Here is a 27090-nt window from a genome sequence, read left to right as displayed (position 1 = left end):
TTTATTGCTGTTGAGAGTACAACTATTTTTCTAGTCATCCAGGTTTGCAGTCATCCTAAATTCTTCATTCTCTTTCACTCATATATCCAATAAATTGTCAAGTCCTGTCATAAACATCCCCTTCTCGCCTTCAACCCTGCCACCCTCTGGTGCAGGTCCTTATCACTTCATGCTTGGTCTATTGCAATGGCTTTTTGGTTGGTCTCCCAGCCTTAGGTTTCTCACTACTCCCATAAACCCTTCATTCAGCTGCCAAATTGGCCTTTTCAAAGTATAAGTGTAACCACATCCTACTCTGCTTCCCTCTACCCCCACAATCCCCATTTAGTAAAACCACATTGGAAAGCCACTATTACCCCCAGGACAAAATTCTTTTTAAATACTCCTTTTCAGTTTTAAAATCCATATTTGAGTTTTAAAACCCTTCATAACTTGGCCACTTCTTACCTTTCTAGTTTTCTTATAGATTCCTTTCTTCCACATACTCTGTCATCGAATGATACTGGCTACCTTACTCTTCCTGTCCCATGCCATTCTATCTCTAGACTCTGGGCCTTTTCATTGACTGGAATTCCTGCCTCATCACTGTATTTTGACTTTCCCAGCTTGCTTGAAGTCTCATGTAATGCTTTAATTTTAGCACCCTATCTTGAGATTGCCCCCAATTTTTTTCTCTGTATATATTTTGTTTATATTGCATTTTTTCTCATTTAATGGTGAACTTCTTGAGAACTGGAATTTTTGTTTGTTTCTTTGTTTTTTGCCTTTCTTTGTACTCTCCAGTACTTAACACAGTTCTTGGCACATAATAGGCACTTAAATGTTTGTTAACTTGAACAAGAAGCCTTTAAACTGAAATTTCAAAAAAGGAAGAAAATTCCCAGAGAGTATCAGATAGCATTTTATATAGCTCTTTAAGATTTGCAAAGTGCTTTACATATTTTATATCATTTGATCTTCATAGTAATCTTTGAAGTAAGTGTTATCTCACAGGATAAAGTGGAAGTTCTAAGAGCTTAATAACACTCCAAGGTTGTACAGCTGGTAGATGTCTGAGGCAGGATTTTAATTTAGGTCTTCCAGGATTTCAAGTATAGTATTCCATTTACTATATTATCTAGCTGCCTTCTTTCAGCTATAAGCAAAAGATACTATGGAATAGACTTAGAACATAAAGGAGAATTATAATGGATATTACCCAGTAATTCTCATTTTAAAAAATAACAAAAAACATGGTTGGAAATTATACTTTTGATATATCAACATAGAGTAGGAATAATGAAGTCAAATTTTGATTTTAATACTATGAGGTAAATCATAAAGCAAGAATATCACTACGATTAGGATGTGCCAAGTACTGAGGTGTGCCAAGAACTGAAAATTCAAAGAGAAAACATGGAGTCCTTGCTCTTAAGGATAGTATATTCTAATAAAGTGTTGCTGGTTTCACTGAGACTTGGTAGTCCTAAGACACATAAATGTATTGTCAAAGAAGTATGTAGCCTTATTCAAAAGGAACAGATCTCATAGAAGGTTGGGAAGATAGCATCACAGCAAGAAAGAACATATAATTATGGAAATTTGTGAATCAGAGGAGAGAAGCATGTGGAAAGAATTGAAGTAAGGATAACAGAAATAGGAACAGGAGTGATATTATAAAAATATGCTCTGTGGATCAAAGATTCCTTTTTTTTCTGTTTACTCTCTCCCTACCCACTATATTATTGGTGAAAAAAGACAAAAACAAATTCTTTCTAATACATATGCTTGATAAAGGAAACCAAATTGCCTCATTGGATGTATCTTACATATGAGTGTGTGTGTGTGTGTGTGTGTGTGTGTGTGTGTGTGTGTGTGTGTGTGTGTGTGGGNGTGTGTGTGTGTGTGTGTGTGTGTGTGTGTGTGTGTGTGTGTGTGTGGGTGTGTGGGTAGGTGTGGGTTTATGTGGGTGTCTCATTCTGTATCCTAAATCAAGATAATAGTACATTTCATTATTCTCTGGGATCATGGATGATCATCAGTCTTCCAGATTTCAAAGTTATTTTTCTTTTAAGTTTTTGTTATTATATAAATTTCTCTCCTGCTTCTGCTCATTTCATTTTTCATCATTTTATAAATGTCTTCATAATTGTTTGTTTTTATAATATTGATGTTTTAGTTTCAATCATTCTTCTGGTCCTACTTTACTCTCCATCAGTTCACATAAGTCCTTCCATATCTCTTAGAAATCATCTGTTTACTTCAAAGATATAACAAGTATACAGTACTCCCTTTTGTCCTAGAAGAAAGTGGGCCCAAACTTTAAAAAGTTCCTACATAGCACTTGGTTCCATCATGTTCATGTACAAGTAAAACATTGGTGATGAATACGCTTATGTTTCAGCTACTATTGGCCTAGGTCCTGAATGTCATTCTCATTCTTCTTGGTCCAAAAGCTGGCTCACAAAACTCAACGTGGACTTGGTTCTTTGGCTTTTGAAACTCACAATGTCATGGACTCCAATATTCTTAAACTTAACTGAAAGATCAAATGCTAAGTTAAAGAACTGAGGTGTGGCCTGTCTCAATGGACTTTATGTTGGTCTTAGATGGAGAAAGCTTGAAGCCTTTTCCTATTGCAGCTCCTCTTCACTCTGTAGTTAGTAGACTGGCACTAGTTACAGAATGTCTATATATGCTTTAGAATCCACATAGGATTTATATCAATTGATCACTCTGTACATTCTAACTAGAACTTGCCAGTCCCCCATTATCCTTACCATGTCCTCTTAGCTTTATGCCAGCTCAAGAGGAGAGGGGACCAAGTCTTCCATATGAGCGCTAAAAAAACATCTGTTGAATCATGGAGTATATGTTCTGTATTCTGAAGGAATTTAGAGTAAGTGGAAGGAGCCATGAAGGATAAACAAATATTTAAGTGTGAACCTTATTGAACACAATGTGAATACTAAGCAAAAACCAGAAAACATTACTCATTCTCAGAGTTTACATTCTACTAGGGAGATAAAACATGTATACATATAAATATAATTTGTGGATAGAGATAGTACTAAAAACTGAGGGAATTAGGAAATGCTTTCAGTAGAAGCTTGGTTTCCGAGTTGATCCTTGAAGAAAATGTTCTAAAAATAGGAAACTGAATAAACACCACAGAGCAGCAGTCATAGCATCATTTAAAAACATTTTTTGAAGATTAGTGTACGAAGGGTGCGGTATGTTTGTGTGATGAAGACTGAGATGTATGTGACCAGGTTTTTTTTATTTTTTGAATTCTCAGTGCAAAACTAGATTGCTGGATATGGGAAGTCTTAACCAGTGAGTAGCTTGATATATTTGAAGGTTATGCACATTTGCAGATGAGTGTGGTGAAGATGGCCATTTAAAATTATTTAAGTTCTCTTCAATATTCAAAGCAATTTTTCTCTTCTGCTTTTGTTCCTTATCATCCATTCCTTGCACCCCAGGAACATTAATTTGGTGGGGGGGGGTGAGTATGGAGAGAAAACATGAGTGAAGTAGAAATGACAGTTTAGCAACGAGGTCCATTAGGATTTCTTAAATAGGGGATTCTAGGCAGGTGACAGATCTGAACAGAGAAAATTTATGAGAAGTTTGATTTATTTTCATTTCTCCTGCTGACTGAGAAGTAGAGTGCAGTGCTTTCCACTTGAAAGAGTTGTATTCCATGTTTAATGTGGTGCTTTTGGACAGGGATGCTTGGGGAGCCAAAGATCCAGAATCTTAATTGGAATGCCCATAAAATATTGTTTAAAACTTAGCCAGGAGTTTTCAAACATTTCCAAGGAAAAACTTTTCTTTAAAGAAGAAAAAAAATGACTTATTACTTTAAATTCACTCAAATTCTTTACTCTATTTTTTTATCCATTGAATATCTAATTCTTGAATATGGTTATACTTAGCACTGTGCTTGGTATTGTGTGAGATACAAAGATACATTACAGTTAGTCTTTGCCCTTAAGAGCTACAGTCTCTTGGCAAAATAAGATATACATAAAAAAGTTAAATTAACCATATGAGTTAGTGAGTGATATGACAGTATCATAAAAGATCTTCAAGGGTGTTAAGTGCCAAAGGACCACAATAGATAGTGATTGCTGTGATTTCATAGGAAGGAGAATTCTTTGAAGATAATTCCTGGGAAAAAGATTTGAGCTGGGCCAGATAAAAGTGTAGGATTTAGATAGAAGTAGAGAAAGTGTTTCAAGTAGGGGAATTCTACTGTGGATTAGAAACAAGCCTGATAGATATAATTGGTTTATTCATCACATATTTGTTTTCATTGTAATTTTGGTTTTGACCCTTCTAATATTTGTGCAAGACTTTTTATGGAAAGATAGATTATACAAAGAATCTTTCTTAGTCCTAACTGTAGTTATGTCTGCTCTCCAAACTCAGCAAGCAGAAATATATGAAACACTTGTTCAGCAAGGTAGAGACTGCTGCCTGTCCCCAGCCAGACCTTAATGCATATTTTTAACCACTGCCTCTATGACCCACAGGAATTGGTAGCATGCATACTAAAAGGTAGTCTAGATTAGAGGGAATATCCAGATTGGTTTGCTGAAGTCTCCATCTGGATTGTGATGGAATGCCAGGAGTATAGAGCCTTTTGCCAAGACTTTATTGCTAGAAGCTGGCCTTTTTTTTTTAGTATTTTTTTCCCATTACCTTTAATAAAAGTTCTTTTTGCTGGCATTTTGTGGTACTTATCTTGGTCCTCTCTCTCATATTTTGGACCTAGATTCTCCATAAATGACAGCCGTGTATCCAGGTTATGGTAGAAAATAAAGAAGAATCCAAAAAAAAATATCAGTCATGAGTGATTATGTAGTTGCTTCCTATTACCTGCTTTCCTTTTATTTTCAGAAGGTTATCATTAACCCCAATGTTCATTCTGTCATTTTGTGCTATAGCTCTCAGCCTTTTATGTGGACTGCGAGGCACTGGTCCGAGCCCTTCAAGAACTGCCTCTGTCGTTCCGGCTGAATGTGGCTGCTGAGTTAGTCCAGGTAAAAATTCTTTCAAACACATTTAGGTTTGGGGAAAGAAGAACAGGAAAAAGGAGGCCTCATCTTCCTAGCTACCCCCCTGAGAGCAAATGCCTTGTGATAGGTGTTTTGAATCCACTCTCGCTATCTCTGATGCTAATGGACCATCAACAAGTTTTTGCATTGCATCATCACCTGTATTATCCTGAGGCTCCAGAGATAAGTGCCTATGATACTTCCTGTACTATTCTTCTCTTATCATTTGTAGATGTGCAAGGAATACCATCTTTTTGCAACTTACACTGGAGTTTTGGGAATTGGGGAAGAAAGATCACAGGATTAGGAGGAGGAGAGTTATAGACTATCAGAGGTCATTTTAGTTCAAAGAAAAACCATTACCAGCTGGGAAGCAGAAACCAGAGCTGGTAGTAATTGGAGGCAGAGGGGAAAAGGATGAAAAGAGAGGAAGGATTTTGCCTTAACAGATCTGGTTTCATTTGCAAGGGACCACATCCACTGAAGTACAACTAGATGGCAGAGCTGTCCCCTGAAACATAAAGGAAGTTTGTTGTGTTCCCTGAAAAATGGGCAGTTATAATGGGGAAGGTATTAGGATAAATGTATAGCTATGAGTACAGAACTTTAGAAACTTGGTAAAATAAAAATCTCACGACTTTGAAGGGACACTTGTTTTATGAATATATGCAGATGAGTGTGGAAAGCCTTAAATGATTTAGGATTTTTTGTTTGTTTTACTGTAAACCTAGTATATGAGCCAGCAATATAAAATGGCTATTTAAAAAAACCCAGGGGGCAGCTGGGTAGCTCAGTGGATTGAGAGTCAGGCCTAGAGACAGGAGGTCCTAGGTTCAAATCTGGCCTCAGACACTTCCTAGCTGTGTGACCCTGGGCAAGTCACTTGACCCCCATTGCCCACTCTTACCAATCTTCCACCTATGAAACAATACACAGAAGTTAAAGGTTTAAACAAACAAATAAACAAAAATAACCCACTGCTGTCTTAAGCTACATTAATTAAAGTGTAATAGCCAAGAAGGGGGAAAGAGTTAAGTTTTGTGGGGTATTCTATTCAGTTCTGGTCACCACCTGAAGAATATACTGGGGTTCCTTAGAAAGGGGTGAGTAGAAATGATTAACTGTTAGCTTATATGGCGTAATTTTCAGATACTGACTGTACTTGACTTGGAAAAGTGAAGATTTAGAAGGGACATGATAGTTATCTTCAAGTATCTGAAGGACTGTTGTGATCATTGAGTTATTAGACTTACTCCTGTGGCTCCAGAGGACAGAACTAGGAGCAGTTACAGGAAACCGGAATCTAGCCCAAAGGAAGAATTTTTTTTAACAACTGGAGTGTGTCTAAAAGTGCAGTGGCTATTTTCTGAAATAATAAACACTTCTGGAGATGGAAACTCAGGAATAGCTAACTCATTATTAGTTGGATATATCATAGGAAAAACTCTTGTAATTATGCAGTTTTACTAAATGGAATTTCAGATCTCGATTCCTAATATGATCCCATGGGCATTACATGAATCCTAAAGCATTTTACATATAGACTTGCATTTGCATTTGATTTCCCCAAACCAGACTTGACATTTAAGTAGTCTTAGCCAATTTAAAAAAGAGCCAAACCATATAGAGGAGTAGATGATAGGTATTCACAGTAAGGAAAATGTGACCTCCCTTCACTGTTTTTTTTTTTCTACTGTATTATTTGGCTTGGAGAATAAGAAAGCAGGCACCCCTCTTGTTCTGTTCCCAATTATACAAGTCTAGGTTGGTTTCAGTGAGTACTATGAGTTCTCTCAGCTAACTCAGTTCTGTGCTTGGTTCTCAAGGCTACAGCTCCTCTAGAACTTCCTCAGATGAAACCAAAGAAAATGGAAGATAGCAAGGGCCTGGCTGCGCACATGAGATGGCCTGTGGGGCCAGGCTCTGATGTCATCTCCGATGCTGCCAACCGTCCAGCGTCCACAGGGAAGGATGGACCTCGGCCATGTTCTTCAGAAGCTTTTCAAAAAATCACTCCACCGCTGCAGCAAACTGTTGACCATCTAGATGAAGAACTTGATCTTTTGCTAAATCTAGATGCTCCAATAAAAGAGGAACATAATGCTCTCACAGCTCAGACCTATCAAGATCCCAAAGCCAAGAAAGACGGAAGGATGGTCCAGGAGGAGAATGGTATGCGTTTTGCATTTGTTATTTCCTCCCCCTAGTCTCTACTGATGACTTTACTTCTAGTTATTAACAGGCAGCCTGCCCTTATTCCATCTTCTAGAGCCATTCCTAATGGCATTTAACATGGTCCAGTGTTTCGTTTTTGACATCTCTCTCTGTGTTTACATCTCTGCTTCTTCTGAGCACATCCCTCTCATAGAGATAGCCAAAAGACAGCTGCAGACTTGATTATGATCTTCAATTTAAGACTTTAAATTAAACTCTTCTGCACTTTAAAGTGTAGCAGGATACAGACAGCCTCGAACCTGCTATCCCTTTTGTATCCAGCTTCTATCGGTATCAGGCTTTTAAAGTACCTACTTGAATAGACCCATCAGCCACATTTCTTCATTAGAACACACTTCCAGTACCTTCTGGAAACTGTTTCCCCCCCCCCCCAACCCCCCATGGGCTTTTTGGGGGGAATTGTACTTTCTATTCTGTACATGGAGCAGGTAAGAAAATAATGTTTTGTTTCTGCTACAATGGAATTAAATGGGACAGACTTCTGGGGCAGAGTCTTCTTTTTCCCCACTGTATTTCAGCCACCTCATTAACTTGTAGGATTATTGTAAAAGAAAGGAATGATCTTTTTGCTATTCAGTAACATGAAGAATTTGTGTACCTGTTTCAGAATTACAGAACTTTACCTTACTTAGTCATTATTTATTTAGATGTTTTTGCATCTTTCTGAGGAGGGCAGGAATGGTCTGCATGAGGAAGGAATCACATTTCTCTCATTTGGCTTAAAAGGCACTAAATAGGGGGCAGCTGGGTGGCTCAGTGGATTGAGAGCCAGGCCCATAGAAAGGAGGTCCTAAGTTCAAATCTGACCTCAGACACTTCCCAGCTGTGTGACCCTGGGCAAGTCACTTGACCCCGATTGCCTACCCTTACCACTCTTCTGCCTTGGAGCCAATACAGAGTATTGACTCCAAGATGGAAGGTAAGGGTTTAAAATAAAATAATAAAATAAAATAAAATAAAATAAAATAAAATAAAATAAAAGGCACTAAATAGAGCCAACTCGTATAATGAAACAAACTCTAGGAAAACTTTACCAAACCTTAGATAGAGATTGGTGTAATGTTATATTGTTTTTGTTTCCCCAGTTCCTGAAAAACTCTCTGTGACTAAAGAAAAGAAATTGGAATCTAAGCAACCAGCATGTACATCCAAAAATGTTACTGAGGAAGAGCTTGAAGATTGGCTGGACAGCATGATTTCCTAAAAAAAAAAAAAATTATACCTGAAGAGATAGATAGAGCTGGCATGTTACTTTATGGGTGGATTAAAGGGAGACATGAATGAGGCAGTCCTTCAGGAAGAGCTATTTATAGCATACCCCAAATCAGCATCCCAGCATGGTGTGCTTCCCTCTATATTTCAGATAACAGCTGGCATAATCAATTATTGAGGCTCATTCCAATCATTTTCTGGCAGAATTCTAATAAACCAACTTCCTTAAGCAAGTGTAATGCCACTCCCCATCCCATGGACTTCCTGTCCACTGTTAGTAAAATCCAGTTCCACTTGGCCTTCAGTGTTTGTTTACAGAAAATTAGGTTCTGCCAAGTAACAGGATTGACAAGAACAAGGTATGACTGGTGTCTATGTGCATAATAAATTATAAATGCTGGTAAACTATTTCCCCCCTCATCTTGGGTGCTGGGTCTTTTCTGTCTCGTCTTGTTTTTCTTACCTTGGCCATAGGCGGATAATGTGGCAAATTAGATGAGGCTAATACTGGGCTTTGGTTTGTAATGTTTTATTGCAGGGGGCACTTCGTTTTTATTTCAGGAGAAATGCCTAGATGTAGCAAAAATTCACTACTTATAAAGAACCATGAAGCATTGTTCAATTTTGGCATAAGATTTAGATTTCCTGTTTCTGATACAGTACATTTCTTCTAATAACAGCTACTGTCTAGCTGCTATTGAAAGAATCATACAGAATGGATAACCTTCAAGTGCAGTTTCATACATTAAAATAGAAGAGCAGCACAACTAATTAAACTTTCTATCTAAAACACTAACATAAAAAACTTGCATAGCTATGTCTACAGAAGTTTTAAGGCACTTAATCGATATTTCAGTGTCGATAAAGTGTTGAGTTTTCTCTATTTCTTTAACTGCTTAAAGCTTTTCAAGCTGTATCTGGATACATTCACTAGCAAGTACCATGGGAAAATTTGACTTTAGTTAAAACATTTTTTAAGTTCAGAACATGAGTTACAAATGGAGACATTGTCACTTGACATTCAAGTTCTTTTAAAGTTTCAGATATTGTGCATCTGGGACAAAAAAACTTCTTTAGCCCTTTTGACTGTTTCCAAACTCATAAAGAATGATGTAATTCAAAACCATGCCAGTAGCTTCTCTGTTTACAATTGGAAAGTTAATTAAGTTTTGGACACAGCTTCTCTCCTGAATCATATAGAAGATCTAAGTTACACAGCATGGATTTGTTAGGCACAAAAAGCCTACTCAATTTCAGGAGTCACAGACTTAGATTTTAGGACAGATTCTTAGTAAAAAGTATTTTTCAAACATGACTGTCGCTGAAGTACTATGCACAGATGTGGCACAGAATTCCTTTTGTAGAGAGCTGGCTGATTACATAGCACCTCCTTTTATTTTATTATGGTGTCATCCAAGCTGATCTTCATATTGTTTACGAAAACAGTCACCGGCTGGAAAGAAATCCCAACATCTTTCTTGGTACATCTTCCAGACATAAGATTCCTGAAATAATTTGAACAAAGAATACCTATTTTACATTCTTATTCCACACAGATACACTCCATTTCCTTCATTTTTCTGTCAGCTTTGTTTTCTCATTTCACTGTGGATTAGATCTAGAATTTTGCTGGAACTTGATGTCATAATGGGCAAATGGAGTCCCTTCTTTCTGTAACTCAGTCCTTATCAGTTCATTTTCATGGCACAAAGGGAAAGAGCTAAGTTACACACTGGTTCCCCTGACAATCTATCCCTATTATGTGTCCACCTTGATGACTCCCATAACCTTAATTCTTCTCAGAAATACCTCTACCGTAAATGTGTAAGGATAGGTAAGAAAAGAGCAAAAACGTTCAGGACTATGAAGCAGGTTTCAGTTTTTATGCCTATGCTAGTCATTAAGAATCATTCCTGTTCCTTTTAGAGTCTTTAGTATCTCAGCTCTCCTACAAAGACAGAAGCATTAGATGGTATGTGATGACACTCTGGCCTTATTGAAGGGTATAACATCACAACCTGGCAAGCCACCACTTTATCTTGTGCTGAGGTTTTGGTCCCTGAGTGTGGAGAAGAGCCTGGTTCCTTGTTTATATACGTGCTAGCTTTTCATGGCTACAGTTGTTGGATTTGTTTTGTTTTCTTTCCTTCACTGCTCTTTTCATGATTCTTTTATACCTTCCTTCACACTTAGTCACCAATGATTTTGTCAAACGTGGAATTTTTTTGCTAGATATATTTTTGTCATACACATGCACCCACACCTTTCCCCCTCTCTTATGCTCCAGTTTTTCATGGTTTCCTTTTCTTAACTTAGACCTTTCTGTGATTATTTGTGATGTGATGTGGGTTCATTATTTCTAGCAAGGCCTAGCAATGTTTTACTCAACTCCTGGCTATCTTTGGGCCTATGCAACTTCACTTTTTAGTTCTGGAACCATAATCAACAATACTGACACTACTGCTTAGAAATGGTGTGCCAATATGCTCCACTATGTCTTTACTCACCAAATAGGTATCTTTTCCCCCTTAATTTAAAATTTTAATGTCTCTTTAAAAATTAAATTGTATTTTATTTTTCTCCAATCGCAGGTAAAAAGGTACCAACATTTTCCAAAGAATATTGTCTCAAATTCTTTCCCTCTTACTGCCCTCCCATTCCTGTTGAGATGGTAAACAATCTCAAATAGATTTGACATGTTTAAAAAAATGTAAAACATTTTTCATATTAATCCTTTTGTGGGGAAAAAAAAAACCTTAAATAAAAGACTTAAGAAAGAAAGTGAAAAAAATTTGCCTTGGTCTGGATTCAGTTTCTCTCAGTTCTTTTTATCTGGAATGGCATTTTAAAAATAATGAATCTTTTGGGATAGTTTTAGATCATAGTATTGCCGAGAATAGCTGTATTCATAAATGCTCACTATACAGCATCCCTGTCACTGTGTACAACAGTATTTTCCTGGTTCTGCTTATTTTACTTGGCTTCACTTCGTGTAAGTCTATCCATGTTTTTCTGAGCTCCTCTAGCTTGTCATTTCTTAAAACACAATCGTAGTCTATTACAACCATATAATATAACTTACTTGGCTGCTCCCCAATTGATGGATGTTCCCTCACTTTGCAAACCTTTGCCCCCCTCCAAATATTTTTGTGCATATGGGTCCCTCCCCCATTTTTTTCTCTCTTTGGGATACAAACCTAGTAATAGTACTGCTAGGTCAAAGAGTATGTACTCTTTTATAACTCTTTGGGCCCAGGTCCAAATTGCTCTCCTGAATGATTTCATAAGTTCACAAGTCCGCCAACAATACATTTGTGTCCCAGATTTCCTGTATCCCCTTCAAGTTTTGTAATTTTCTTTTTCTGTCACAATAATCTGATAAGATGTGGGAAATTGTTTTAATATGCATTTCTCCAATTAATAGTGATTTAGAGCAATTTTTTTGCATGACTATAGAGTTTTAATTACTTTGAGAACTGCCTATCCATATTCTTTGGCCATTTATCAATTTGGGATGAATTGTTTTTTAAATATTCAACTAATTTCTACATGTATTTCAGAAATGAAGCCTCTATTAGAGGTGTCTTTAAAAATTTTTTGCACCATTATGATTACTGTGTATTACTCTCCATCTTATTTACCCTATTTAGTTTCTGACCACCACCTTCCCCAATTTGCCCTCTTTTCTATCAACCCCACTTCCCTTCTCTTATTCCAATTGATTGTGTATGTTCTTCCCTCATTGAGCCAATTCTGATAAGAGTAAAGTTCACAGACTCTTTTCCTCATTTCCCTCATCATTCCTTCCAATGTAAAAAACTTCTTCATGCTTCTTTTATGTGCAATAATTTTCCCCATTTTATTTTCCCCTTCCCTTCTCCCAGTGCATTCTTCTTTCCCCTGCCATAATTTTGTTCTTTTTATATCTTCCCATCATATTCAACTAATACCCTTGCCCTCCATCTTTTGTATATATTCCTTCTAACTGCCCCAATATAATGATAAAATTCATAGGCATTACAAGAATCATTTCCCCATATAGGGATGTTCACAGCTTAACCTCATTGAATCTCTTTTGATTTCTTTTCCCTGTTTACCTTTTTAGGCTTTTCTTGAGTCTTATATTTGAGAATCAAGTTTTCCATTCAGCTCTTGTCTTTTCATCAGGCATGTCTGAAAGTCCTCTATTCAATTGAAATACCCACTTTTCCCCCTTAAGGATTATGCACAATTTTTCTGAGTAATTAATTCTTCCTTGAAGTCCTAGCTCCTTCTTGTATCCTGACAGTGGCTCCATGATATATGAATTGTTTATTTTTTGGCTACTTGCAATATTTGCTCCTTGACCTAAGAGTTCTGGAATTTGGCTATACTATTCCTGGATATCATCATTTTGGGGGGGTCCCTTTCTGGAGGTGATTGGTGAATTCTTTCAATTTCTATTTTGCCCTCTGATTCTAGAATATCATGGCCGTTTTCCTTGACAGTTTTTTGAAAGATAATGTCTAAGCTCTTTTTTTGATCATGGCTTTCAGGTAGGCCAATAATTCTTAAGTTATCTCTCCTGGATTTATTTTCCAGGACAGTTGTTTTTCCCCATTAAATATTACACATTTTCTTCTCTTTTTAAAATTCTTTTGACTCAATAGTTTCTTGATTTCTCATGGTGTCATTAGATTCCCCTTGCCCAATTCTAATATGTAAAGAATTACTTTCTTTAGTAAACTTTTGTAGCTCCTTTTCCATTTGGCCAATTCTACTTTGTAAAGAGTTCTCTTCTTCAATGAATTTTTGTATCTCTTTTTCCATATAGCCAGTTTTTTCAAGAGGTTCTTTTCATCAGTGCATTTTTTTGTATATCTTTTTCCATTTGGCCAATTCTGCTTTTTAAGAAATTCTTCGCTTTATTGGGTTTTTGTGCCTTTTCACAAATTGGCCTATTCTGGTTTTTGAAGGTATTATTTATTTCTTCAGTATTTTTTTGAGCCACCTTTGCCAAGGTGTTGACTCTTTTTTCATTATTTTCCTGTACCACTCTCCTTATTTTTCCCAATTTTTCTTCTGCCACTCATTTGATTTTTAAAATTCTTTTGAGCTCTTCCATTAATTCTGCTGGTTTGAAAGCAATCTATATTTTCTCAGTGGCTTTGGATGCAGTAGTGTTAATTAATGTTGTCTTCTGAGTTTGTGTATTGGTCTTCCCTGTCACCAAAATAACTTTATATGTTTTCTTTTAATTGTTTGATCATTTTCTAGCTTTTTTTCTTTTCTTCTAATTAAACTGTCAAAGTTCAGCTCTATAATTATGGTGGAGGCAGAACTATTACAAGCTACAAGTTTTTGTGTATATAAACTATTTCTGGGAGGCTGTTTTCAGTTCTTTTAATGCTCTTCCAGCTTGTGCTCTGGTCTGTAAGTAATCCTCAAGCACTCTTTCCTCTTTGAAACTGTGACTAGGGTTCCCTGATCCCCTGTGGCCACAATTGCTAGTATCTGCTAATGCTCTGATTGAACCTGAGATTGAGCCCCTGGACTGTGACCTGGTTTTGCATATGGGCAGTGTGACAAAAGTCTTACACCCAGAGCCAGCAGAGGACCCTATAATCTTCCTCTTAGCTGTTGTCCAACCCCCATTACCATTTGTGGCTGAGAGTTCTGGGAGCTTTTGCTGCTATTTCAGCTGGGCCCAAGGCCTGTTACCCTGATTGGCCCTGCCTTGGTGCACAAGATCCCTGGTGCTGGCCATCTAAGTTGTTTTGGGCTAAAAATTTACTTCATCATATCTTTTTGAGGGTTATACAGCTCCAGAATTTGTTCTGAGGTGTTATGTTTTTTGGGAGGGAATTTGGTAGAGATCAAATGAATGTCTGCCTTCTCTACCATCCCTCCAAATTTTTAATGTCTTTACAAATTCTGTCCCATTCCCTTTCCCATACATTGAGAAGTGAAGAAAAACAAAACCCATTACAAATACATATAGTCATACAAAACGAAATTTCATGTTAGGCACATAGCCAAAGAAAAAGAAAAAAATTATGATTCTATTAGTTCAGTGATGGGCAGACTTTTTAAAGAGGGGGCCAAAGGAAAGGAAATGCTCATCTGTCGGTCTGTTTCTAAGGCAACTCTTTCGAAGTTTCATTGTATTGTGTCCTACTCATTGTATTCGTCAGATTGGGAATAATGTCGCATGGCTGGATAGAACATTTCAGGGGGTCACATCTGGCCCCCTGGCTGTAGTTTGCCCATCACTGTATTAGTTCTTTACCTGGAAGTGGATATAATATGATTCATCGTAAGCCCTTTGGAATTGTGGTGGTTCATTGTTTGTGATCAGTTGCAAATCTTTAGAAGTTAATTATCCTTACATTATTAACTGCTACTTTATAAATTGTTCCAGATTTTCTCCCCATTAGGATTTAAGCTCCTCAGTGGTACTGTATTCATTCTTTTTTGCATGCGAAAGCATATCACTTACATTTTCTTATTTATTCAATACTTAAGTCTCTCTTGTCCTATCTCTCATACAGTTTGCTATGGTTCTTTTTTATGTAATTCACTTCCTGATTGTTTCCTTCCCCCCAACTCCGAGTTTTCCTCTCTTGGACCCATCTGTAAGCTCTACCACTGCTCCATAAGGCTAAAGCATGGAGGGAGCCGAAGTAGCTAATGAATACTGAAATGAATCTTATATTCCTTGCTAAAAGAAAGCATGGGGGCAGGATAAGTAACTAGGATAGTGGAGATTGGGAAATTAAATATGAATGCCACTTCTTATTTTGAGTTTTACAGACCCACCCAAATATAGTGACTTAAACATGAAAATCAGCAGAGATACATATTCAAAAAGAGTTTATGATTTGAAAGAGGAACTTAATGAGAAGATGAATGACCAATCTTCATTTGGGCTTTCAGGGATTTGGACATTCCCAGGGAAGGGGTGTGTGTGTGTGTGTGTGTGTGTGTGTGTGTACACTCACATACTTTTATTAGCTCAAGCAGACTGTGATTGATATTAAAAACATAATTTTTCTCACCTGACCTGTGTGTTCTGTTTCATCTTTATTAATCAGATACATCAGAAAGAACCTGAAATAAGGACAAGAGAAACAGGAAATAAATGTCAGTAAAAATTGATATTGTTAAGAAATGAGTTAGCTTGAAACATTAAGAGAGAGAGGTGTCAGCAGTGTGTGTGTTTCAGTATCAACCCAGTCTTTTTTACCTTCTCTCCATCTCTTTCACAACTAGGGTAATGAAGAGATAGAGGCCTCAAGGTTTAAAGACTAAAAATTTATTTTCAAATAAAAATATAAAATCTTAAAATCAAGTATTCAATTTTCTCTTAAGGAAAATTGCTTTCTATTTTCTCAAATGTTAGAGACAATAAGTGAAATAAGAGATGGAAGCTCAGGATAAGTTAGAGAAGGAGATGCCTCATGACCATATTAGCTAAACCATCAGGACATTATACATCTGTATATAATAATTTATTTAACACCTTATTAAAAGGGGGATTGGGTCATCCTGAAATTTCAGGTCGGACAGTACCAAAGACCAGAAGGGTCTTAATCCATATATAGGATATTGTCATAATGTGCCTTATTCCCCTACATCCTGGGATGCAGCTACAGTTAAAACAGTATAAGTTTCTGAGGTTCCACCTTACACCTAGCAGACTGGCCAATATGGCAACAAAGGAGAGTGATAAATGTTGGAGGAGATGTGGCAAAATTGAGATACTAATGCACTGCTGATAGAGTTGTAAATTGGTCCAACCATTCTGGATGGCAATTTGGAACTATGCCCAAAGGGCTTTAAAAGAATGCCTACCCTTTGATCCAGCCATACCACTGCTGGGTTTGTACCCCAAAGAGATAATAAAGAAAAAGACTTGTACAAAAATATTCATAGCCACACTTTTTGTGGTGGCAAAAAATTGGAAAATGAGGGGGTATCCATCAGTTGGAGAATGACTGAACAAATTGTGGTATCTGTTGCTGATGGAATATTATTGTGCTCAAAGGAATAATGAACTGGAGGAATTCCATGTGAACTGGAAAGACCTCCAGGAACTGATGCAGAGTGAAAGGAGCAGAACCAGGAGAACATTGTACAGAGAGACTGATATACTGTGGTACAATGAATGTAATGGAATTTTCTACTAGCAGCAATGCCAATGATCCAGGACTTTCTGAGGGACTTATGAAAAAGAATGCTATCCACATCCAGAGAAAGAACTGTGGGAGCAGAAAAACACAGAAGAAAAACATATGATCGATCATGTGGTTTGATGGGGATATGATTAGGGCTTTGATGTTAAAAGATCACTCTACTACAAATATGAATAACATGGAAATAGGTTTTGAACAATGATACATGTACAACCCAGTGGAACTGCTTGTCAGTTCTAGGAGAGGGGAGGGAAGGGGATGGGGGTGGGGGCATCATGAATCATGTTACCATGGAAAAATATTCTAAATAAAAAAAAGAAAACAAAAAAAAACCACTTAAGTTTAGTCTTGCTCTCAAGATTCTTTTGGAAATCCATTTCCATTTTTGCCTTTCTATCCCCTAGCACCTAGTATATGTTTCCTTTCACATAAGAGCAGCTTAAGAAATATGTTTGTTGAATTAAGCTGCCCTGGAGATCATATTCTAGAGCTGTTCTTAACTGGGACCTGTGAATTCTTTTTCTTTCTGTTTTCAATTTCAAGTTCTACCCCCTAACCCCAAATGAGAAGACAAAAAACCCTCCAAATAATAGTTATACATGTGATATTATGAAAAACATTTCCCCATTAGCTTTGTGGGGGAAAAAAGGAGGAAAAAAATGTGCTTCAATCTGTACACAAGAGTTCACCTGCTTTCTCTGTGAGGGTATAGCATTTTTCATTGAGTCCTTTGGAACTGTCAAGGATCATTGTATTGATCAGAATGGCTAAATCTTTTTTTTTTTTTTACTTGATTATTTTTACTATATCGTTATTACCGTGTTAATTGTTCTGATTCTTCTCACTTAACTTTTCATCAGGTCATATAATTTTCCCCAGGTTTTGGTGAAATTATCCCCTTCATCATTTCTTACAGCAAAATACTATTATATTACAATCATATATCACAATCCCAGTTGTTCAATTATTCCACAATTGGTGAGTATTCTTTGTTTCTCATTTTTTGTCACTAAAAAGAGATGCTTTCTATATTTTTAGATATCCGTGTCTTTTGCTTTTATCTCTTTGGGGTATTGACTTACTAGCAGTATTGCTGGTTCAAAAAGGGGATACACAGTTTTATAGCCCTTTGGGTATAGTTCAAATTGTTCTCCAGAAGGGTTGGGCTAGTTCATCCCCTCCAGCATTTGTCATTTTCCTTTTCCATTAATCTTAGCCAATTGATAGGTGAGGTACCTCAGAGTTGTTTGATTTTTATTTCTCTAATTATTAGTGATCTAGAGCAGTAATGGGCAAACTACGGTCCATGGGCCAGATGAGGACCCCTGAAATGTTCTATCCAGCCACGACATTATTCCTAGGATCTGATGAATACAATGAGTAGGATACAATACAATGAAACTTCAAAGAGCTGCCTTAGAAACACATGGACAGATGAGCATTTCCTTTCCTTTGGCTTTCTCTTTAAAAAGTTTGCCCATAACTGATCTAGAGCATTTTCATATAACTTTTGATATCTTTGATTATTTCTGAAAATTGCCTTTTCATATCCTGAAAGCATTTATCAATTGGGAACAGTTTTATTTTTATAAATTTGGCTCAGTTCCATACACACACACACACACACACACACACACGTATGTACAAATGTAAACATATTAAATGAGATCTTTATCAGAGAAAGTTGGTGTAAATTTTTTTCACAGCTTCCTGGATGCATTAATTTTATGCAATTTTTTTTGAATTTTATGTAATCAAAATTTCCCATTTTACCTCTTGCATTCCTCTATGTCTTATTTGGTCATAAACCAAAATCTATATCCATAACTGGTATTTTTTGTGCTCTCCTAATTTTCTGATGATAACACCCTATATCTTATAATTTAAATATCCATTTTGGGCTTATTTTGGTATTTGGTATAAGATGTTGGTCTATTCCCAGTTTTTGTCAGACTACTTCCCAGTTTTCCTAGCAGTTTTTGCCAAATAGTGAATTCTTGACTCAATAACTGAGATCTTTGGGTTTATCAAACACTAGGTTACTATGTTCATTTGCTTTTATAAATTGTGTATTTAGTCTGTTCCAGTGATTGCTCAATTTCTTACCTAGGACCAATAAATAAAATCATTACCACTTTGTAGTGTAGTTTGAAATCTGACACTGTTAGACTGTCTGCCTTCATAATTTTTTTCATTGATGCCCTTGATTTGTTTGAATTGAATCCAACTTTTGTTTCTTCAGATGAATTTTATTATTTTTTCTATCTCTATAAAGTAGTTCTATGGTAGTCTGATTGGAATGGCACAGGATAAACAAATTAATTTAGGTAGTATTGTCATTTTTATTATATTGATTTGTCCTACCCATGAGTAATTAATATTTATGTGAAGAGCATTTTATAATTTTGTCAATACAATTCCTTTGTGTGTGTTGGCAGGTATAATCCCAAGTATTATTTGATGCTGTTTACAGTTATTTTAAATGGAATTTATCTCTTACTGTTGGATTTTATTGGGTTTTTTTAAATTGATCATTTGTATTTTGATATAATTGATTTTCTTTTTAATCCTATGCATTTTATTTTATGCTTTTAAAAACATTATTATAAAAAGGAGTCCAGAGGCTTCAACAGACTTCAACATGGTACATGTTACAAAAAATTAAGAACCTCTGGTCCAGAGAATTGTGGCATAGATCTTTTTCACTCTTCTCTCTCATTAGTATCATATTTTTCTTAGTTCAAGTATTTATCTATCTCCATCTCTGTGTGAGAATCCTGGATGGTAAAGGTACCCAGTATGAAGAAATGAATCCCATATAATACCTTGCCTTTATGGAAAAAAAAAGGTTAGTTTGTCTGTGGCAGGTTATAAGATAGCTACTCTTTTCATCAGAAATGATGAGAGAAACAGGATTTTTAGGTTCCTTCCTTGACTTACTGGTTCAAAAAATTTTTAATTCTATACTAAGCTCTTTGTCATGATAATTGAGGTACCAGAATGCCCTATTAAAAGGTAAGCCATTTATTTTATTCTTTATACTTGTGTGCCTAGAACCTAATACATAGATGCTTAATAAATACTGAATAATTACTACTCTTCTTGTCCAAGTTCCATTCTACAAAATGCCATATCTATTCATTAAGAGTACTCACAAGTAGTTGGCTAGATTGTGCTCTTGTAATGTATGTGTTTCAAAACCATGGGGTGTTGTATCAAAGTAGTCATTGCCAATTCCACAGATGAAACATTTAGTCTAAGAAAACAGTAGAAGATATAAAAATATTAGAGATGTTGTTTCTACTGATAAGTGGTTACCACACATACAATTTTAAGGAGTCCCTAAAACATCCCTTACAAATTTTCACCAGTAGAAGTTTATTACATTAGGTTTAATAAGCTGCTCTTAAATATAAATACTTCCTGGAAAATTTTTAACTTCATTGAAGGAAAAGGTGCTTTGGACTACCAGGAAGCTATTTGGGGAGGCAGGCCTGGGTAGGGTACCACAGGCATCCAGAGAGTAAAATGAGGACTTAAGAGTCCAGGATACTTCGGTTCAGATCTTCATCACTTTATTCTTGTAGGATGTTGGGCTTGTTTCCTCATCTGTATAATGACAGGGCTTCAAAAGGTGCCTGTCTGCTCTAAAAGATGAGGGCACTGGGACATAACAGGTGAGGGCCACTTAAAAGGACACTAAAATAATTTTTATCTAGTTCATAATTTTGCCCAGGTTTGGCTCTGGATAGACAAAAGGCACAGTTGGATGTGAGGGAGATAGCATAATCAAATGGGAAATTCATTGAGCCTTGAAGTCAGAGCCTAGCCTCCTAGTCTTTTTTGCTCCTAGCTTATCTGTGCGACTTTGGGCTGGTCATTTCAGCCCTCTTATGATTAGCTAATTTTTGTGATCCTTTTCACTTCTAAGGTTCTATTTTTTAATGGAGAAGATGGTGTATATAAATCATACCTCCATGTCTTCTCTCACTTGTTCTTGCTGGTCTCTCAGTTCTCCAAAGGCATCAATGATCAGACCTGTGATTTTTAAATAGAAAGAAAATTAAAGTTCCCCAAATGATGCACATATAATAAAGTCATACTGGAGCTGGGGAAACAGCAAAACTATTCCCTTTTCATCTAAGATTTAGGGATTACTACTATAAATGGATAAACATAAGGTTTTCAAGAAAATTATCCATGTTTTTCCCCATAAAAACCTTGCTTTCTTATAGATGAATATTGGATATTATTCTCATTCGCTTATATTTATCTTGAAATATTAATTTGTATTTAGAAAACTATCCTATTCAGCAATTGTTTGGAAATATTGGCATACAGATCAGGTCAGAGGCAAGGGATGGACAGGAGATAGAATACTAGAGCACAAAAGGAGGTTGTGAGGCCTGAATTCATTACTATTAATGTCTTGACAATAAACTTGCCTTTTTTCTTGGTCTCAGTTATCTCTTTGGTTAAACTGGAATAATCAGTAGCTACCAGCATTGGAGGCTGTAGTTGTGCTGTTTATAAGGGACACATGGACCAAGGAAAGGGTCTGTGAAGAAGCCTTCAGTAATTTAGCACCAAATTGCAACATTCACTTTCTAAGCTCTCACAATGGAGATTATATCTTCGGATGTATTTTAAAGAACTAGTTTTGCTGAGCCCTTTCCGTGTTCAAAGCCCCTGGCATTGGTACCTTGAATGATGGCCAGTAGGATGACAATGACAAAGAAGAAGAATGTGATGTCAAAGACGATCCGGTACATTTCATAGGGGTCCCCGGCAGGGTCTTCGATTTCGTCTCCAATACCACCTCCAGCTCTTACGCCCACGTACATGTGGAACAGATAACACTAGAAGTTGAAAAGGATTTTTAAAAATCAAATTGTGATTTATATGATTAGGAGGTAATCTACATGATTAGAAGATGGCAAACACTAAGGATAAAAGTTTTCAGATAAAATTCATTTTTTGAGATTTAAGTGAAGATAGTCAATGAATTGAGTTTTATGTGGCTTAATTAAGGAATGAATAACTGAAGTTGTGTGCAGATGAGGATATTTATTGGTATAAGGGCTGGTCACTGCTATTTCCCCTTTCCAGCTGCTACTCATCAGAACTTGCTTCCAGCTATGCACAAGAGCCGGCTTGCCATAGCTTGGAAATTCCCTCCCCCTCCTCCAAAGCAATCACATCTTGGCACACTCTCCACTTTTCAAGTTTCGCCAATCCCTGCCATACACTGAGTTTGTAATAACCTGATATATGTATAACCCAACCGATATCCAGGGGCAATTGTGTGTGTGTGTGTGTGTGTGTGTGTGTGTGTGTAGTCAAAATCCCCTTAGTACTATTGAAGTTAGCATCTACATTTGATGGTGTTGATTACTGTCTCGCCAAATTGTTTAGTATATGTGCTGCTGAAGCAAGCAGAAAAGTCATTCTGATTAAAACTTTTTCTACAATAAAGTAGATGGCTTTCCTTAAGAGGAAATATCCAGTGGAACTAGGCTTTAAGTTTCTAAAGCATGACTGTCATATTCATGCTGAAAAAAATTAATTAAGCTTTAAAAATTATTAATTCTGTCTCAGTGTCTATAGTCTTAGACTGGGATTGCCATCTTTTTCAAAGTTCAATTAAAAAAAAAAAGTAAAAATGAAGTATTCAGGATGCCTTTTACAGGTAAGTTCCAGGCCAAAAGTCAGTGGATGCTTTGAGACCCCCACAAGTTTTCATGGGGTGAATGCTCTAGAATATATTCTTTAATATTCTTGCCAATATAACTTGATTCACTGCTATTGGTTGTCTACATAGTGATGAAGGTTAGTCAGGGATTTTAATATTCTTTCAGAAGCAGATTAAATGTCATTTTCAGTGGCAAAACAATTTTATTTTACCAGCTGCCATCTAAGCTACTCTGGTCACTCTGGCTTGTACAATATATTCAGAGTTTTTTTTAAGTTCCCAAAATGGATATTGTCTCAAAAGATTTTTATTAATTGACTTATCCATGCAGGAGTGCACAATATGCCCATGTTTGATTTTTGACATCTCAGGGAATCATAAAAAAAATATTAAGGTGTAAGAATCTCATTGAGTTTAAATTGAGCCTTTTAAAAGCAAATCATCTAGCTGACTAATATTTCTACTTTGTCAGCAAGAGGGGTGCACATTTTTTTTCCTGGAGAAAACTCCCTCTGCTTAAAAAGTAGCCATGGCTTGAGAGATGACAGTGAAGCTCTTAAAATTAAGACTGGTCTGTGGCCCGATACTAACTTTTTAACAAGCAGCTTGCATTATAGGAATTAGAACCTAGAATGCTAGGTACTATAAAAAGGACCTTTCATTTGGTCCACAGCATCATTTGACAGATGAGAAAACCTGAGGCCCAGAAAGGTCAAGTGATTTGTCTAAGAATACTATAGCAGTGAACATAAAGCCAAAATCAAGGAATCCTGATTGCTGTTCCACTGGGACCAAAGGTACTTAACCTTTCTTGTGTTGTCATTTGCCCTCATGAAGCCTGTGGACCCTTATGTAGAATAAAGTTTGTTTCTTCCATTTGCAAAGTTACATTATTTTTGCAGGATCAACTCATCAATCTGTGATGGGTTGCTCAAATCTCAGTAAGAATTTGACTAGTTGTCAAAGAAAGTTACCAATAAAATGTGTAACCAAAATTTCTTGAAACTTAAACCATGAAATTTCTACCCCCCCAGTTGACTTCTCCAAGGCATTCACTCACAGACCCTCGTCTCCCAAGGAGAGAGTTAACAAGACAGAGTCTAAGACAATTTTGTTACCGTCATCATGTCATCACATTTCATATCTGGTTCATCTTCATCTTCACTCTTGTTGTAGAACTTTCGAAAGAAGTTGAAAGCCACCACGGTGTAGAGATAAACAACTACAGCCAGGAGTCCCACAGTTAGTACCAGCTGGGCATGGGAGGAGAAAGAGGGAAAAGGACTCAAATTTTGTCTGTTCTGCAGGTTTTTCTTATTTACTTACGTAGACAGTATTTAGACAAACAACTGCTTCTGACCTCGAAAGGGAAAAGCAAGTTAAATATAGTAATGATTTGGGTGCTTGGTTCTAAAAAGATCAGAGAATTTGTGGGGCAGGAAAAAGAAGACACAAAAAACAGGTGAATCAAGTAGAGAGGCAAAGGAGGAAAAAGAGAATCAGTATGAAGGCAAATAGTAGATACTTAGTGTTTACTGAATTGAATGAAAGAAATTGAAAAAAATTTCTGCAAAACTTAGGACTTTTCATTGAATATTCAAAGTTCTTTGAGTCAGCATTGCACTTCCATTCTGTGAAGAATGAGAGAATTTTATAGATTTAGAATTTTATAGATTTAGACTTAAAGGAACTGTAAAGATGATCAAGTTTACCATTCACATTTACAGATGAACTTAGGACTATAAAGATGATATAAATTGCTCTGTGTCACAGAGGCAGATAATGAGGAAGCTGAGAATTGAACCATTCTCTGAATCTTAGAGGCAACTAGATGATATAGTAAATAGAACACTGAATAAGGATCCCTCTTCAGATACTTTATAGCTTTGTGAACCTAGGCAAGTTGCTTAACCTCTGCCTCAGTTTCTTATTTTATAAAATGGGGATAATAATAAATACAGGTATCCCTTTCACATTGCAATTTTCCCTGTTATGGTTTTGACATGTTATAGAAGAAATTAAATGGTAATTTGGGGGAAGTTTTATGGAAGCTATATATAACATGTGAAAGGCCAGCAAATGACACAGATAAAATTCAGAAACTCAGAAATGTTTAAAATAACCTTTGATCAAATACTTAGCCAAAATTTTACAATAAGATACTATAAACATCCAATGAAAGAAAAAAGAAAAATTCAGACTTCTCTGCTATGAAAATAGGGCCAAAAAATTTACCGGATTTTCTGGTTTGAGGGGCACCACCTCCTAACCTCATGTGACGTGGAAGGGATACCTGTATAATTAAGATTGATACAACTATTTTGTCAGATTGCTTACTCTGTTATTCCCTCATCTGTTCCTCTCTTTTTCAGGTATCATCTCCCTCTCTTTGCACCCTACCCTTCCCTACCCTCAAGTCTTTCACTTTTATTTCTATTCCATATCATTATAAGCCTCATTTCATAGTAGCTCTTACCTGTTTGCCATTGTGAGTTACAGAAGATAAAATTGTCCTCAGTGTCTTGAAACCCATTGCAATGTCCAGTAAGTGGGCAGCAAAGAAGAAGTTGTTGTAGTGACCAAGGATAGACATGGTTGTATACCAAGCCAGGTATAAGAAGGACTGTGAACAGTGTTCAATAGGAGAAAGTTAAGCAGTACTTCAAATCTTCTAATAATTTTTCCATATCCTGTGATAATCTACTGGACAAAGATATTTGAGTATTGTCACATCTTTACTTTGGAAAGGTGATGGCAACTGTCTGATCATTAAGCTAAAGAACTGCATGGGCACGAATGTTGAGGTTGTATCATTAGATCTGGCGGTTCTATGTATGAACTACTATAATGAAGGCTAAGTAAGGCAAAGTTTGAGGGATTACTCTGCATTGTCCTGTTCTATCAATGGAGGAGGGAGCATTGTTGAGTGGGGTTTGGGTCCATATCCTCTGATAATGAAATTCATCTAATCTTTCTGGGCATCCTTTATTCCACTGTTTGGATGTCTATCACCCAAAGGCCTCCTTGAGCTTCTGACTCAGGCTTTTTAAAAGGATGATTCCTATATATATATGTGCCCTTTGCAGTAAAGAGCATTGCAGTAAAGATCTTTTTTTTCTTTAAACAATTACAACTTACATTGTCGGTAAAAACAACTCCCAGCTTCCAGATATGGTACTTCATATCGATAGAGCTCAGCCTAAAGAGGATCAAATAATTTCAAAATCATAAATGTCAAGATTTAGGTAAGTGTTTAATAAGGAGGAAATTAACCTCTTTCTCCCATGTTTAATAACTGAAATACAGCCCAGAGCTTTATCAAGTTGTAGCTTTTCCTCTGGAGATGTACTTTGAATTGGACTTTTTAAAACTGAAATTCCTAAACACAAAAAACCTAAGATCATTTTTAAAGAGGTTCCTCCTCTCTCTACCTTTATACCTCAGTTTTTCATTACACATAGAATTAACCAAAACACCTCAAATCAGGGAGAGTAGTGAAATGGCGAATGAAACAGATGGGTATTAAATTACTTGTTAACCATTTTTCCTTTGGCTATCCTTTCAGTGAAAATAATTAATGGCCACGCATTAAAGAAAACACCACTCAACTTTGTTTGGATTGGGAGAAAAATGGTTCAGCTTTAACCAAACTCCTTTAGTTACAGATGGTCATCTAAGTACCATGACACAAGGGAAGCCTCCTCTGGTTCTGTCTGTTCAACTGGGCTAAAGTCAAGGGCATTTTTATCCAAACCCAGAAGTTCAGCAATACGCTCTGCTCCATAAAGGTCACCATACTTGTTGATCACCTGAAAAAGAAAGGAGGATAAAATAAGCTCAACAGTCATACACCTTACCACTCACTTTTTGCTTTAAAATGAGGCAAGAGGAATAGATAATTGTGTTCCAATATCTTTTGGGATTTTATAAAGCATGGATGGATTTTCCATAGAGTTGAAATGAAATGAAGAGGAAAAGAAACATGGCAGAAAATCAAGCTTCCACAACACTAGATTAAAAATAGCTATATACATTCAAGTTGGTATTTTCCCTTTTTTTTTTTTGGTGGGGGGGGGTGGTGGTGGTGGGAAGCGGCAAGAGGTTTCTTTGTAAAAGATGACAATGACTAAGAATCTCGCAACCAAATGTAGGCACAAAGCTCTTGAGACTGCAGAATAAAGCCATCATTTTGTACATGCAGACACATGGACTGTGCTGCCTCCATGGATAACTCTTGTCAGGAGGTAACATGCAATGAAGTCATATCAAATTCTTCTGGGTTAAAAAAAATAGTCTTAGCTCCCCATTGTAGCAATAGAATCCATCCCTAGTAATAGAACATACCTTTCTCTTTACAAACTTGTCCCAGTAGTTGCTAGGAAAAGACCTGTTGCAGAGAAACAAAAAAGGGAAAAGTTCTCAATATCTGGACAATCATATAGATTGATGAAGATTTAATGACCTTTCATGGATCTTGATCTTGGCTTTTCAATTCTAAAGCCTTCTGCTTTGGGGAACAGAGACTTGATTTGTGAAGGTGCAATGTTTGATGAAGGATTTAGGTTTTACCACAGGTCTGTTCATTTCTGCTCTGGCCACTCTGGCTGCTGGCTTATTTTCCTCTCTTGACCAATAGTTAAGAATAGTGTGCAATAGAGTTAGAATAAGAATAGCTGTATACTAGATATTTAGTTCCAAAAGGTCCGAGAGAAATCTAGAAGATCCCTTTGAG

At 36.5% G+C, this 27090-nt stretch overlaps 2 protein-coding genes across 2 annotated transcripts in view; one reads left to right on the top strand and one right to left on the bottom strand.

The window, feature by feature from the left end:
* AVEN (apoptosis and caspase activation inhibitor) overlaps positions 1-8912 on the top strand; it is a 219641-nt gene extending 210729 nt beyond the window's left edge. Inside the window, exons 4-6 of the mRNA XM_044660041.1 lie at positions 4935-5030; positions 6872-7217; positions 8366-8912. Coding sequence (XP_044515976.1) covers positions 4935-5030; positions 6872-7217; positions 8366-8484 — 561 coding nt within the window. The 3' untranslated portion in view covers positions 8485-8912. The remainder of the gene's footprint in view (positions 1-4934; positions 5031-6871; positions 7218-8365) is intronic.
* Positions 8913-8996: 84 nt separating this feature from the next.
* Positions 8997-27090, bottom strand: part of RYR3 (ryanodine receptor 3) — a 570927-nt gene continuing 552833 nt past the window's right edge. The window contains exons 93-102 of the mRNA XM_044660040.1: positions 26703-26745; positions 26040-26167; positions 25497-25557; positions 24835-24981; positions 23477-23611; positions 21369-21525; positions 20640-20704; positions 19822-19922; positions 15530-15581; positions 8997-9997 (exon numbers count right to left, since the gene is read on the bottom strand). Of these exons, the coding sequence (XP_044515975.1) occupies positions 9902-9997; positions 15530-15581; positions 19822-19922; positions 20640-20704; positions 21369-21525; positions 23477-23611; positions 24835-24981; positions 25497-25557; positions 26040-26167; positions 26703-26745 (985 nt within the window). The 3' untranslated portion in view covers positions 8997-9901. The remainder of the gene's footprint in view (positions 9998-15529; positions 15582-19821; positions 19923-20639; positions 20705-21368; positions 21526-23476; positions 23612-24834; positions 24982-25496; positions 25558-26039; positions 26168-26702; positions 26746-27090) is intronic.

This window comes from Gracilinanus agilis, chromosome 2, assembly GCF_016433145.1.
Source record: "Gracilinanus agilis isolate LMUSP501 chromosome 2, AgileGrace, whole genome shotgun sequence".
Lineage (NCBI taxonomy): Eukaryota > Metazoa > Chordata > Mammalia > Didelphimorphia > Didelphidae > Gracilinanus > Gracilinanus agilis.
The sequence above is the reverse complement of the archived record's forward strand: the minus strand, read 5'-3'. Positions and strand labels throughout refer to the sequence as shown.